Below are 15,272 nucleotides of genomic sequence, written 5' to 3' on the forward strand. Positions count from 1 at the left end.
CTCACCCAGGCTGGCCAGGCACCCCAGTGGGGACCCCCACCCTGATCCAGGACACCCTTCAGGGCAAAGCAGCCAGACCCACCCATGCACCAGGCCTCTATCCTATATAGTAAAAGGGTAATATGCCTCCCAGCACCGGGATAGCGGAGCTGAGAGGCCTCCCGGCACCGGGATCAGCATGACAGGGGGCAGCGCCCAAACCCCATGATCACCCTGCGGCTCTGTGTGTGACAGGGGGCGGGGCCACAACCTCCCTATCTGCCCTGCTCTGTTCGTGACAGGGGAAGGCGCCCCAACCCCCTGATCAGCCCTGCTCTGTGCCTGATAGGGGGGAGCTCCCCAACCCCCTGATCGCCCTGCACCTCTGTGTGTGACAGGGTGCGGCGCCTCAAGCCCCTGATCAGCCCTGCTGTGTGTGTGACAGGGTCCGGCGCCCCAACCCCCACCCGCCACGGGCCCTGCTCTGTGTGTGATGGGGTAGAGCCATAACCTCCCCATCGGCCCTGCCCTGAGTGTGACAGTGGCAGCGCCCCAACCCCCTGATCGGCCCTGCTCTGTGGGTGATAGAGGGCAGCGCCCCAAACCCCTGATCCGCCCTGCTCTGTCTGTGACAGGGGGCGGTGCCCCAACTCCCCTATCGGCCCTACTTGTGAGTGACAGGGGGGAGCTCCTCAACCCCCTGATCGACCCTGCTCTGTGAGTGACAGGGGGTGGCGCCGCAACCGCCCCATCGACCCTGCCTTGAGTGTGACAGGGGGCGGTGCCCCAACCCTCCTATCGGCCCTACCCTGAGCGTGACTGAGGGTGGCATCGCAACCTCCCAATCCGCCCTGCTCTGTGCATGACAGGGGGCGGCGCCCCAACTTCCCAATCGGCCCTGCTCTGAGCCCGACCAGGGGCTGCACCTAGGGATTGGGCCTGCCCTCTGCCACCCGGGAGCAGGCCTAAGCCAGCAGGGCGTTATCTCCTGAGGGGTCCCAGGCTGCAAGAGAGCACAGGCCGGGCTGAGGTACCCCTCTCCCCGCCCCCCCGAGTGCACAAATTTTTGTGCACCGGGCCTCTAGTGCTATATAATAAAAGGCTAATATGCAAATCGACCAAACAGCAGAACAACTGGTCACTATGACACTCACTGACCACCAGGGGGCAGACGCTCAACACAGGAGCTGCCCCCATTCAGCCGGAAGCTGAGCTCACAGCTGGCGAGCACAGTGGTGGTGGTGGGAGCCTCTCCCACCTCCACGGCAGCACTAAGGATGTCCAACTGCCAGCTTAGGAGCAGGCCTAAGCCATCAGTTAGACATCCCCTGAGGGCTCCCAGACTTGAAGTGGGTGCAGGCTGGGCTGAGGCTCCCCCCCCCCCCCCGCCCACCGAAGTGAGCGAATTTCATGCACTGGGCCTCTAATGACTTAATAAAGTGAGTAAGAGTATGCCACATATGGACAATGAATAAAGGAGTATATCAGAATTAAAGAGCTGTGAAAAGGTGGCAGAATCCAAGGTGACTTACTATCTAGCAGAATGTCTAGTTATAGAGAAGACAGTAAATGTTAGCTGAATGAGTAAATGTATGAACTTTTGAGGTTCTTTCATATTATTTTGCCTTCTTATTCCCAGTGGAAATACTGGTGGTGTGAAGGTTTCCACCAGTCTTCAATCTAAACTAGCAATGTTTTAAAACACAATTCCCCTAAGAATGTTTCCTAGAACACTCATGCAGCAGGATGACACAGGCGAAAGGGTCCCTCACCAAATAAATAATCTCTGCTAACATCTTAGAAATTCACAGTGTGCATCAGCATAAACCCAGTCTACAGGGACATCACAGAAGATGTAAGGCTGCAAATTCTAGTATACTAGCAGCAGCATAGAGAGAGAAAGGAGGGTCACCATCAGAACACCACGTTCTGGAAAAACACAGCCTTCAAAGATCTAACAAGTAGCATCACCCAAATGACTCCTGATACATGTTTAAATGTTATTCCACTTTTAGTACTATGTAAGTTAAGCAGCAGCCATGCTCTAAAACAACAACTGTAGATAGGTCCAGCTCTCTTTCCAAATGGTTCTTCTGAGATTCTTATGAGTAATCTGTGTTTTTCCACAACATACCTACCATCGTTTATCATAGTACAATTTGCCATCTTCTATCCGGGCTTCAAATCTCTGGGCTGGAGACTCAGCTGGTGTGGCAGGCAAGTGTTCGGGAGAAGAAGGGGATGCTGGAGGAACCAAAAAAATAGTTCAATGACTAAGCATGTAACAAACATGTGAGTCCGCCAGCTAACATGCTTTAATTGAAATGCTATTAAAAGGTACTAATAATCATAATCATCAAGTCCTTACAGTTGTAATAAATGGGAATCCAATAAAATTCTTGTATAGTACATCTTATGATCCTCAAAGCAAACCTGTGAGGTAAGCAAGGAGAAGATTAACCCCACTGAACAGAGGAGAAACCTGAGGCTCAGGCAGGCTAAGGGATTTGCCCAAGGTCACTTAGAGTAGAACTAAAATCCCAGCGATCCACCTGAAGCCCAAAGGGCAAAATCAGATAAATCCTCTTCAATCTATAAAAAATGAAATAATTTCTAGAAATATTTATTACTAGGTGGAGCAAGTCAAGCTAAGACAGTGCTAGTAACTTCGGTGGGTTCAAATGATCTAAATTCACACACTTTACTCAAAGAACCCCTTTCCCCATCATGCCTTCAGACCCTCAATGTGGACCTCAGGAGGAAAGTACTTAAAAATAAAGAAGACTCTTATTTTCTTCCCCAAGATATGGTGAGTAGAGGGATGTGTGAGCAATCACAGCACTTAAAACAAAACAAAAGCCTTGCCAGTTCAGAGTTCCCTCTAACAGCCCAGCACTGACTCGAGTGCTGCTCTGGAAGGAACCACCATGAACACGGGCCAGCCTCTGGTATAGGCTGGGACTGGGGGCAGCTTGCGAGTTCCGACCAGAGCCAGTTACTGAAAAGCACTGCAACAGCAGTGGCTAGTACCTAACTCCACAAAGCAAGTAACACTGACGTCCCCTTCTGGTTTCATTTTCAGAAATGGATGTATACTTAAATATTATAGCTGATGCCCACACAGAAAGAAAAATGTTACCAGCCAATCAAATGTCTCTTTTACAATAAATTTAAAGGAAAAGACAAACATAACTTGAGCATAGCAGGGTTAAAAAAAAAAAAAAAATCAGGAGAGGGTACACTTAAGGTTCCCTTTAGCTTTCATGATTCCCTTACTAAATGTCAGTGCCACTTTTATAAAAGAATTCACCACCCCCCCATCTTAGACAAATGATGAACACTTTATTTTTGAAAATGGCAACAATTCCCTGTCAAGTATTCACATGCTTCTCCAAAAACATGATAAAAAACTGCACAAATGCCAATAATGTCATGCACTTACCTGGTCTCTTGGGTGACTTAAGCTGTAGAAAGAACAACAAAAAATCTTAGAGAAAATCACTTCAGATGCAACTTACAGTGTCAAAGGTATCAAATTGATTTAACAAGTAACATGTGAACCAAGTAAAGCTGAAAACCATATCAAACCTAAGCTTTCAAATAAATCAAATAAATCAAAACTGTACCTTATTTAATGTTCGCAGATCCTCCATGATCTGTTCATCTGTTAACAAGTAGTTTAGCTGGGGTGTTGAGAGTTAAAGAAATGTGTCTGAAAAGCACGGTTTCCAAGCAAACAGAATTCAACAAAATGAAACAGGATTTTAGTTTACAAAGTGTGATTATGTAACATGACGTTTTTAAAATGATAGTTTGTCTCTTGGAAGTATTTGATTCTCCTACTAAATGTCATGGCACCAGGTATACAGAAGAATTCATACCCCCATCTTACAAACTTCAGTTATGCAAAGGTGGAATGAGTGTCAACAGGTAACTACAATAATAGTGTGCACAGCACACAACAGAAGAACTTCATCCTGAACTTATCAAGTGGGTTTGTTCCAAAGAGCTGAAGGCTTCACATTCATACTTGGGGTTAATCTTCCCTTGCAAGTTACATTCTCAGTTGTAAAGAGAAAGGAACCTGAAGTTGTGCCCTTTCCTGATGACAAATAACTGGACCATTTTATGCAAATGGCTATTTATTAGGTCCTCAAGAGGATGGAAACAATACTTCTCCACATATCCTCTTCCCATTCCCATTTTTATGATTAAAGGGGCTTTCTTCTGATTGACTGAAATCTCACTTGCTTTAATTTAACAAGTTTGCAATCCAGGGATACAGATAACTGAGGCAGAAAAGCCAGCTATCACTGTCCTCATTTTACAAGTAAAAAAAAATTAATGCACTTGAAATTTTCAGTTGCCCCTCAATCTCCAAGTATTAAAACCAGGTTGAACCTCCAACACAAAGTACCTTTCCAAATAACTCTCTCTATAAATCCCAAATGCAGTAGCAATTGAGGACTCTGATCATAAAATGGCCAAACCCTGCTTTCCAATCATATACAGTATGACTATTTTCTGTAGGACAATAGCCATGTGTATTCTACCAAATGGATAAGCAAAGGATTCGATCATCTTAAAGAGGGAAAAGTGATCCAGGCTTGATGCAAATGGATATCAGGAGCAGGTTTTCTCCTCTTGTCTGGAATGGGGACAGGGTCATTTGGTCGCCTCCGCAACTTCCTGGTCATGATGGGTTTCACTTCCATAGAATCTGTGGCAAGAATGGAACGGGTAAATCTATCCAATCCCCACTGAAGTCAGTGAGAATTTCCGTAATGTAAGAATACCTGACCCTCAGCCACCCAATCACACAGTTTTACTGGGGATGTCTGGTCCACACATGGCCCAACCCAGACACCCATGTCAGACTTCAGAGGGTAGGTCATGCTTAGAAGGTTCAGACCGGCTGACCTAAGTGTACAGCCCTCTCAGAAATGCAGCCCAGCCCTGCTGTCTACTATTGTAACCGCTTCAGGAATCTCTCCAGCCCCCTGAAAACCAAGGATTTCCTCCTCTTCCCTCAAATTTAAAGAGGCTACAGAGTCACAGGCTCTTGGGATTAGAAGGAACCTCTGGGTCATCTCTGTGTACTAACTCCTGCTGTTCCCATGGAGGGTGGGTGAACTGAAGCTCACTGGTATAAAAGGCTCTTTTAGAGGCCAGCGGCCTCGGTACCAACAATGTTATATGAGATCTTCATTTACAAACGCGAACTCTTTATTTTATTTAATAACCTTTTGCAGCTACTTGACTATCAGGAATGATACAATGAAGGCTCATAATAAAGGCCTCTTTTCATTCTTCTTGGCTTTTCTCTGCCACGTGATACTGGTTGCTGACTTCCCTCGCCTTAAAATCTCTCCTCCCCAGCCACTGCCACACAAATCTCTCCTCTCCTGACTTGTGTCTCTGAGGGCCTTTCTGCTGGCCTGCCCCTTTAAAACTGGTGATCTCTGGAGTCCAGTCAGTCTCAGCCTGCTTTCCCAAGGAATCTCTGACCATCAACTCCAGCTCCACCCACCCTTCTGAAAGGCCACCTATAGCCTACACCAGCCGTGGGCAAACTACAGCCCGCGGGCCGAATCCGGCCTGCTTGAAATGAATAAAACTAAAAAAAAAAAAAAAAAAAAAAAAAAAAAGACCGTACCCTTTTATGTAATGATGTTTACTTTGAATTTATATTAGTTCACACAAACACTCCATCCATGCTTTTGTTCCGGCCTCCGGTCCAGTTTAAGAACCCATTGTGGCCCTCGAGTCAAAAAGTTTGCCCACCCCTGTCACCATACACTCTCCAGGCTCCAAACCAGCCCATTTCTCCTTGTTTCACCTCCCAAGGCTGCTGCTTCTCCTGTGTCTCAGAGGCATCACATCTACTCATTCTTCCAAGCCAAAACAAAATCTGCCATTTATGACTTGTCTTCCTTAATCCAGGTATCAAATCCAGCTGATAATAGCAATTCTGCCTTTTAACTACCTCTCAGCTCCAACCCCTCATCATATCTCCCTCAAAATGATCTTCCTACGACACCAATCAGATCATTTTGCACCTCACTCAAATATTTTAATGGCTCCCTACTCTCTATAGAATAAAAGCCATGCCTCATTTCTGGTCTTCTCCCTTTTCCTTTCTTCACACAAACCCTGTGTGTGAGCTTTTAGCTATTTTGTTACCCAAAGGCACCATACTTTTATGCCTACAAGGCTGAACGCTGTCCTCTCTGCCTAGCCTCCTCTTTTCTGCCCAGTAATCTATACAACATCCCTCTGTGACCACTTCCACAGACAGTAACCAGAGCATTTGTACAAATCTCTACTGCCAAGTGCCAAAAGTATGGGACATTTCCCCCCAACAGATGCTTAAATTCCACCCCAGCATGGACTCTGCCCCACCCCAGCCTGATGATGAGATACAGTTAACTTGAAAACACACACTACCAACAGAGCAGCCAAGACAGCCTTGCAGGATTCCAATGTAGCCTTCTCATGACGTCAAACTGTGGGATGTAAGAGCATGTAATAAACACCCGCACAAAGTCAAATGGCATTTCTGCATGCCGCTCTTAAGAACATAATGGGTATTGATTTTTTTCCCCGAAGACGGAATGGAGGTGAAGTGGTAAGAAACACAGACCTAATGAATATTCATAAAAAGGTACTTGGAAGTGGGGGTAGAAAGAAGGACAAACACAGACACACCTTTGGGGGCTTCTCCCTAAGAAATCTCTTAGCCTATGCTGAGATGCCACCCTTTTCCGGTGGCTTAGTGGCCAATGGGTCTGAATCCCTCCTGGGGCTGTGACCTAAGGCAGGCTGCATAAGTACTCTCTGTCTGAGGTTCCTCAGCTATGAAATATCAATGAAACTGCCCTCACAAGGTGGTGTGAGGGTTACGTGAGATGATACGTGTAAACCTCTCAGTACAGTGCCTGCCATAATGAGAATTCAATCAATGGTAGTTTTTATTAGCATATCTTCAGCCAAGAAAAAACAACAAAAATCTTTTTTAAAAGTCAAGGTGCAGCCCTAGCCGGTTTGGCTCAATGGATAGAGCGTCAGCCTGTGACCAAAGGGTCCCAGGTTTAATTCTGGTCAAGGGCACATACCTTGGTTACAGGCTCCTCCCTGGCCCAGGCCCTGGTCAGGGTGAGTGCAGGAGGCAACCAGTCCATGTGTTTCGCTCACATCAATGTTTCTTTCTGTCTTTCCCTCTCTCTTCCACTCTCCCTAAAAATAAACGGGAAAAATATCCTTGGGTGAGGATTAACAAAAAATAAATAAAAGTTAAGGCACAAACAGTTGAAACAGAAGTTACAGGCTTGTTGTCAACTGAGAGGCTTTGCATCATGCAGATCTAACTGGAAAATGGTGTGAAAGGAGCTCACTCCACCTTAAAGAGCACCTGAGAAAAGGCACCTGGCTCATGAACATCAGGGCATGTTCTGTCCACTGCAGAGAGGGGCCGAGTGTTCCTTACCCTTCGGCTGCCATGTCTGCTGGGTAGGGAGGGTGGGCAATACATGATGGAAGTAAGGAAATAAAGGTATAGCTGAAGATCTGGCAACAACCAAGTCCAATCGTGGCCACTATACTCAGAAAATCATAATTACATCACTCAAAAATCCAAAAATTTAATCTAATTCTTCTGTTACAGGTTGGGTGAAACTTTCTGTTCCTATATCAATACAACCACATATACCTTCAAGGTTTTACAATGGGAAAAAACAAGCCTGTCAAATCTTTATCTTCATTCAGGACAGCGGTTCTCAACCTGTGATCCCTTTCATAGGGATCACTTAAGACCATCGGAAAACACACATATAATTACATATTGTTTTTGTGATTAATCACTATGCTTTAATTATGTTCAATTTGTAACAATGAAATTGGGGGTCACCACAACATGAGGAACTATATTAAAGGGTTGCGGCATTAGGAAGGTTGAGAACCACTGATTTAGGATCTCTCTCTCTCCCCCCTCCCAACACCATCACACGTTGAAGACATGGAAACTGTGTCAGTCTGGTAACTATTAGAACACAAGCTCCTTGAGGACACAAACCTTTGCTATAGTTTCATTTTGTGAGTTACTTAGTACCACATGAATCCATGGTATATATTGGGAGTCCATATAATATGGTAGTTAAGAAAACAGGCTTGGAGTCAGACATATTCTGGCTTAACCACTATCTCATTGGAGGAACTTTGAGCAAAAGGCTATTTCTCTGAGCCTAATTTTGCAAGTCAAGTCACAGGAGCTACAGGAACTGAATCAGGTTACAACTCCCAATCCCCCTTACTCTGTGCACCAGCTGCTCGTTGAAGGCATTATCTCTCGTAATACTAGGCATTATCTTTCGTCATCTTTACACCAACCCTCCATGGTAAGCTCTACCATCTCCTTGTCAAATGAGACAATCCCACCACAGAAGTTCATGACAGCGTTCATCCATATCCATCAGCCTGTAGAGGCAGCTCTATCATTTGTATATAATACCTGGCTCATTGTAAGTACTCAGGAAACAGAGCTCCTATATTATAATTACTCATGGCTCCAGCTATGGATCCAGTATCTTCTGAAGGAAACTAAGGTCATGAGTAGCTTCAACAGGGGCCTGAGGATGCCCCCGGTGGGGCAAGAACTTACAAAAAAAAAAATGAAGTGGCAGTTAGTGGGCTGTTGAAAGAACGGAGAAAAGGCAGCTGTCCTAAAGATAGGAAGAGGGAAAATGAATTAAAAATGATAAAGCTCCCCATATTTTCAAGCTCATTAAATTCTAAGTATTTGGGTTACTTAGCCTTGGCTTCAACTGCATAGAAAACTCACTCAGGTAATTCTATAACCTCACTGCTAAAGGTGTGGTCCCACCAGCAGCATCAGCACCCCTGGGAGGTGTTTAGAAATGCAGGATCTTGGGCTCCACTCCAGACCCCCAAACCAGAATCTGCATTTTATTGAGGCCCCCTGGTGACTCGTACACATTTAAATTGGGGGAGCACTGACCTAGAACTTAGCCTAGGTTTCTTTATCGACAATATACCTTTCCACATGCACAACCCAGCTGTCCTGTAAGTTCTCCACTAGAGGTTTGAAGAGAACCTAATTCCCATGGAGGTCTATAATGCTTTAAATCCTGTTCAGGCAAAGCAGGTCACTAGATCCACCCATTTCCAATGGGTTATTTGGACTAAGCTTCTCATCAGTCTTATTTCATTTTGTTTTTCAGGACGTTTTCTTCTTCTTCTTTTTTTTAATATATTTTTATTGATTTCCGAGAAGAAGGGAGAGGGAGAAAGAGAAACATCAATGAGAGAGAATCATTGATCGGCTGCCTCCTGCACATCCCCCACTGGAGATTTAGCCCGCAACCGGGCATGTGCCCTTGACCAGAATCAAACCTGGGACCCTTCAGTCCGCAGGCTGACACTCCATCCATTGAGCCAAACTGGGTAGGGCTTTTCAAGACATTTTCATGTTGAACCATAAAAGATTTTAAGAAATCTCTTTTCTGGGCAGAGCTGGGCAACCCTGGTGTTGGGCATCAATCCACAAAGGTGAAATAAGTCAATCAGTGAGGGGAAAGAAATCAGGCCTTTAATCCAACACCATAACAGCACCATCTGTGGAAATGCTAATTATCCTTCTAGCTCCAGTGCCTTTTCTTCCCACATTCCATTATTACCTTGGCAGTGTCTCCATACCAAGGGTACCCAAATGGCTTGAGAAAGGACATCGGTACCTTTAATGCCCATGGCTAGCTTTGAGTACTTCTGTCATCTATTTATTTTACTAAGTTACAAATGATTTCCCCGTGTTTATTTGTCTTTTCTATTCTGGCAGACTCGGCCTTAAGTCACTGAGGAGGCCTCCTGTCCCCGTTAAGATTCTGGCTATAAAACTGCCTGGCCAAACAATGTCTATCACTTGTCAATAATTTGGATGCCAAATCACAGGTAAGGTGATGATATCCTTCCCTGCAGATGGAAAGGGAGCATCTATAAAGGACAAGATTTCCCACTAGCCTAATGAAGGCTCCCAAACATCTGGTGGCTCTAACAGAGAGTGATGAGGCGTCAATGCCAGCTACATCCACCATCAGAGAAAGGGTGTGTGGATCAGAAAACAAGCAGGCAGGCTGGCACCAAACTAGGTACCGCAGTACTCATAGTCTAATTAAAAAAGCATTGTAACAAAAATGAGATGGTGCTATTTTAGAATCCATTCTCACTCAAAACACCATTTCTGAGTTGCTTTCAGAGGTCTTCAAGGAATTCACTCCTTTTGCCACGTCTCTCAATGAGGAAATTATCAGAGGAGTCATTTTTCAAGTGTGAGACTCCCTCTTTAGACACAACCACATTCTCATTGGTGTTTCACGGAATTGGAGCTAGAAGTTTATGTCAATTAGGAGGCCAATTTGTGTCATTAGTTCACAGCACCAAAAATACAGATGGGGCCGAAACCGGTTTGGCTCAGTGGATAGAGCATCAGCTTGCAGACTGAAAGGTCCCAGGTTCGATTCCGGTCAAGGGCATGTACCTGGGTTGCGGGAACATCCCCAGTAGATGGGCAGGAGGCAGCTGATCAATGTTTCTCTCTCATCGATGTTTCTAAGTCTCTATCTCTCTCCCTTCCTCTCTATAAAAAATCAATAAAATATTTTTTTTTAAAAAAAATACAGATGGGGAAACACAGCTCTTAACTGTTACTTTTAATTTCAAGGTCAATCCCAATGACTTACATAGAAACAATGCATGTGCTACGGACCCCTACTAAAATCAGCCACGCCAGGGCTCCAGTACCTTCAGAATATGATTATGAAAGTTAAATTTTGGGGTGGGAAGAGGCATACCACTTACATATCCAAGTGACCAACTTACCACTGACTTTCCTTGTGGTATTTGCTGATGGAAATTTTGCTAAGTGCCAAAATAACTAATTCCTGCCCTGTAACCTTCTAGGATTCATAAGACTACATATGGCAACAGAAGAGTTGGCCCATATTGCTTCTCCCTCATACCTGCTAAGTTTCCAGATGCAGATGACTAAATCCTAGAAGGCAAGGGAGAGACTGGCTCTGAGTCAATGTAACTTGATTACCTTTACAGGAAAGGAATTCAGAGGGACTCAGGTAAGTAATCTGTGAACATAACCAAGACACAAATGGCAGCTGACCCAAGAATTAAATAAAGTAGAGAGGGAACCAAGATGGCAGCATAGGTGAACACCTATACTTGCTGCCTCTCACAACCACATAAAAACTACAACTAAAAGACAGAACAGATATCATCCAGAACCACGGGAGGGATGGCTGAGTGGAAGTTCTGCAACTGGAAGGAAAGAAAAAAGCGCATTGAGACTGGTAGAAGGTGCGGAGGTAGGGAGGTGTGCACGAAACAAGCTGACAACTGGGTGCGCTGTTGGTTTTTTTCAATCGGGAGGGAGACACAAGCTCCTGATTGCTCTGAACTTCAGTTCTGGGTGACTCCGGGAACCCAGCCTCATACGGGGAGAAACTGAACTGTCTGGCATCGGGACAGGAACATGAGGGTGGCTTTCTCTCAGAGGTGCTCCCAGCGATCATTGTTCCTGCATGGGGGCGCGGGACACGGAGACGCGGGACCTCCCTGGTGCAGGGTTGACGGCAGCCATTGCTGTTTGCTCCGCCCTGGTGATTCCCTGAGACCCCACCTCACCCAATTTACAATCCCACCCAAGCTGTGCACAGCGGCTTTTTCATATGAATGGCCTATCCTTTTGCAGCCTAACCTAACAAACAGCAGCCGGGTCAGAGAGCCCCAAAGCTTCCAAAAGAAGGCCTAAGGCCCAGTAGCAGCAGCCTGCCTTGCTTCACAGCTGGGCCTCATCTGGGCACTTCCAAAGCCCAAACAAAGAGGAAGAATCTGCAGATCTCTCTGTAGCTCCTGCTGGGTGGCCTCAGGCAGTGGCTGACCTTGCACCTCCTTGGAGATCCAAGAGCCAGTGTACCCAGTGGTCAGTGTGAGACCATACCAGATTATAACTCTTCACATCCATAAGCAACACACTCAAGGGGCAGACTCAATGAGTACCAAAGCGCCACTGAAGCAAGTCCTGCCACATAAGTGTGTTTCCAGCACAGCAGTTCTTCCTCTGTAGACACAGCTGGTCCTCACAGCCAATTGGCCTGGAGGTCAATTCCTCCCAGTGACACCAACAGCAATCAAGGCTTAACTACAACAAGACTATACACACAGCCCACAAAGGGGTGCACCAAGAGTGTCCACCTCAGGTGATTGGGGAGGCTGAGCCACTGGGCCCTATAGGACACCTAGCACAGAAAGCCACTCTATCAACACAGGGAAGCATAAAAAATGCGGAGTCAAAGAAACAGGTCACAAATGACAGAAATGGAGGAAAGCAAACTACTGGATATAGAGTTCAAAACCACAGTTATAAGGTTACTCAAGAATCTTCTAGGAACCTCTGACAAATTTAGTGATATGAAAAAAGACCAATTAGAAATTAAGCATACACTGACTGAAATAAAGAATAATATACAGAGATATAACAGCAGACTAGAGGATCCCAAGAATCAAGTCAAAGATTTGAAATACGAAGAAGCAAAAAACACCCAACCCGAAAAGCAAAAAAAAAAAAAATAATAATCCACAAATATGAAGATAGTGTAAGGAGTCTCTGAGACAACTTTAAGCGTACCAAGATCCGAATTATGGGGGTGCCAGAAGAAGAGAGAGAGCAAGATATTGAAAACCTATTTGAAGAAATAATGACAGAAAACTTCCCCTACCTACCTGGTGAAAGAGATAGACTTACAAGACCAGGAAGTACAGAGAACCCCAAACAAGAGGAATCCAAAGAGGACCACATCAAGACACATCATAATTAAAATGCCAAGGACAAAAGACAAAGAGAGAATCTTAAAAGCAGCAAGAGAAAAACAGTTAGTTACATACAAGGGAGTACCCATATGACTGTCAGCTGATTTCTCAACAGAAACTATGCAGGCCAGAAGGGAGTGGCAAGAAATATTCAAAGTGATGAATACCAAGAACCTACAACCAAGATTACTTTACCCAGTAAAGCTATCATTCAGAATTGAAGGTCAGATAAAGAGCTTCACAGATAAGAAAAAGCTAAAGGAGTTCATCACCACCAAACCAGTATTATATGAAATGCTGAAAGGTATCTTTTAAGAAGAGGAAGAAGAAGAAAAAGGTAAAGATACAAATTATGAACAAATACACATCTATCAACAAGTGAATCTAAAAATCAATAAAAAAATCTGATGAACAGACTAAACTAGTGAATATAATAGAATCAGGGGCTTTAGAAAGGGAATGGACTGACAATTCTCGGGGGGAAGGGGGTTGGAGGTTGCAGGAAGAGATTGGACAAAAATCTTACACCTATGGACGAGGACAATGGTGGGGAGTAATGGCATGGGGTGGGGTGGGAACCGGGTGGAGGGCAGCTATGGGTTGAAAAAAGAGGAACAACTGTAATAATCTGAACAATAAAGATTTATTTAAATGTAAATAAATAAAATAAAAAATTACTTAATTGAATAAAGTAGAGTCTGCAGTTCACTGAACATTTGTTATGTTTATGGCACTGTACTAGCCATAATCATGAGAGATAGAGTATAATGAGCCCCATTTACAGGGAGGGAAATAGGCCCAGAGAAGTTAAGCGGCTTGACTAAAGTCACACAGCCAATAAAGACGAAATTAGAAATCTGGCTTGTCATGTCAAAGCCCACTCTCCTTTCAGCTTGCTCTGCTCTGATGAGGAACTGAGACACCAGACAGAAGGAGTGAACTGGAATACCTCCGCCATCCACCCCAGGCTCTGCCTCAGGGCTCCTAAAACCCTGCTGGTTCTTTCATACCTCCAGTCAGTTCCATGGTTAGCTTTTCATTTTCAATCATCTTCTTCTTTTCTTCTAGCTCAGCAATCAAGTTCTCTTTCAGTTCAACCTTCTTATCTTCAAATTCTTTTACTGCTGCCTTCTTTTCTTTAATGTAATTTCTTTCCACTTGTTCAGTCTGAGCAAAAGAGAAACACAGAATAGGGGTACATAGCTCTGGCAGCCAGGGCTCCACCTTGAAGTCTGGCAAAAACTTCAAGAGCAAAGAAAATACCTTTACTAGAAAGAGGAAAATAGTTGGACTCTCACACACACACACCTGCAGTAATGGAACTCTGGGAGCCAGTTTTCCAATGAATGGGTAAACTTAAACCAACTTCTGCTTGTTTTCATGAGTACACCCCACTTGCTACTCAGGTATTTCCTCCCTTCCACATCTTATATTTTATGGTGTGTGTTAAAATAGAACATTAATCGCTCAATGATAGTAAATAAACCCTTTAAGGACATAATTTCAAAGGGAAACAGTACTTTCCAGATGAAATATCTATATTCAAAATTAACTGGCTATATTCAAGATAGCAGGAGTTACTGTATGTTTTGATATTTACAGTAAAATAAAGATCAACTAGAGTAGACCATTTACTAGGTGTCTGAATCCCAAAGTACTAAACACTAAAATTATACTAAATAAAAACTGCATAAAAATCCATTTCCTAAACCTCACCAGGGGGCTTATGGTGGGCAGTGGCTATGGACCATGTGATCTTTCAGGCTGTGACTCTGCATGCTGCACTGACTTGAGTACGAAAATGGTTTCCAATGTGGCTCTGATAAACCACGACCTTCTCACACTCATGTATCATGCTCTGATAAACTCACACCCCCTATTCTCCCCCTCCCCCCCCCCGCCCCCCCCAACAAGCCACCCTGGGAGCAGTACATCGTTCAAGTTTAAGGCGGCCCTCATCCCTGGCCTCACACAGACCAGCACTACATGTCTGCTAAATAAAAGTTTTAATCTGTCTTCCCTGCTAACCCAGAGTCTCAGCTATAGAACTGAACTGCTGAGCCAATTCAGAAACTGGGCTCCTTCAAGGACCAATACAACAAATTATTAGACTGTTATAATTCAGACATACTCCCAGGGAAATAGCTTTAATGTGAGATCAAAGTCAACAAGAAAGCCCTCAGGGGTGAGTGTCCCTTAGTCCCGTGACAAGCAGAGGCTGCCCAACAAACAAATGAATAGAAGCAATTTCTGAATTGAGACCACATGTCCTTCTGTCAAACAGAACAGCAACAAAGGGTTCCAGCTGGAGGCTTCCCAACTATCTATTTGGTGATAGAAGGAAAGGCCACCAGTTGGGAGAGCAAGATTCCAATCTGAGAAAGAGCTTGCAAACCCAGAGG

At 44.6% G+C, this 15,272-nt stretch overlaps 1 protein-coding gene across 2 annotated transcripts in view; it reads right to left on the bottom strand.

Moving 5' to 3' along the window:
* Positions 1 to 15,272, bottom strand: part of SUDS3 (SDS3 homolog, SIN3A corepressor complex component) — a 262,755-nt gene that overhangs the window by 233,433 nt on the left and 14,050 nt on the right. For both annotated transcript variants that reach the window (XR_013997218.1, XM_081113462.1), the window contains exons 6-10: positions 13,881 to 14,037; positions 4,604 to 4,699; positions 3,606 to 3,667; positions 3,422 to 3,443; positions 2,118 to 2,223 (exon numbers count right to left, since the gene is read on the bottom strand). Coding sequence is in view for 1 of the 2 variants with exons in the window: in XM_081113462.1 (XP_080969588.1) it covers positions 2,118 to 2,223; positions 3,422 to 3,443; positions 3,606 to 3,667; positions 4,604 to 4,699; positions 13,881 to 14,037 (443 nt within the window). In the remaining variant the exon portion in view is untranslated. The remainder of the gene's footprint in view (positions 1 to 2,117; positions 2,224 to 3,421; positions 3,444 to 3,605; positions 3,668 to 4,603; positions 4,700 to 13,880; positions 14,038 to 15,272) is intronic.

The sequence above is a fragment of the Myotis nattereri genome (assembly GCF_964212035.1).
Source record: "Myotis nattereri genome assembly, chromosome: 19".
Taxonomy (NCBI): Eukaryota; Metazoa; Chordata; class Mammalia; order Chiroptera; family Vespertilionidae; genus Myotis; species Myotis nattereri.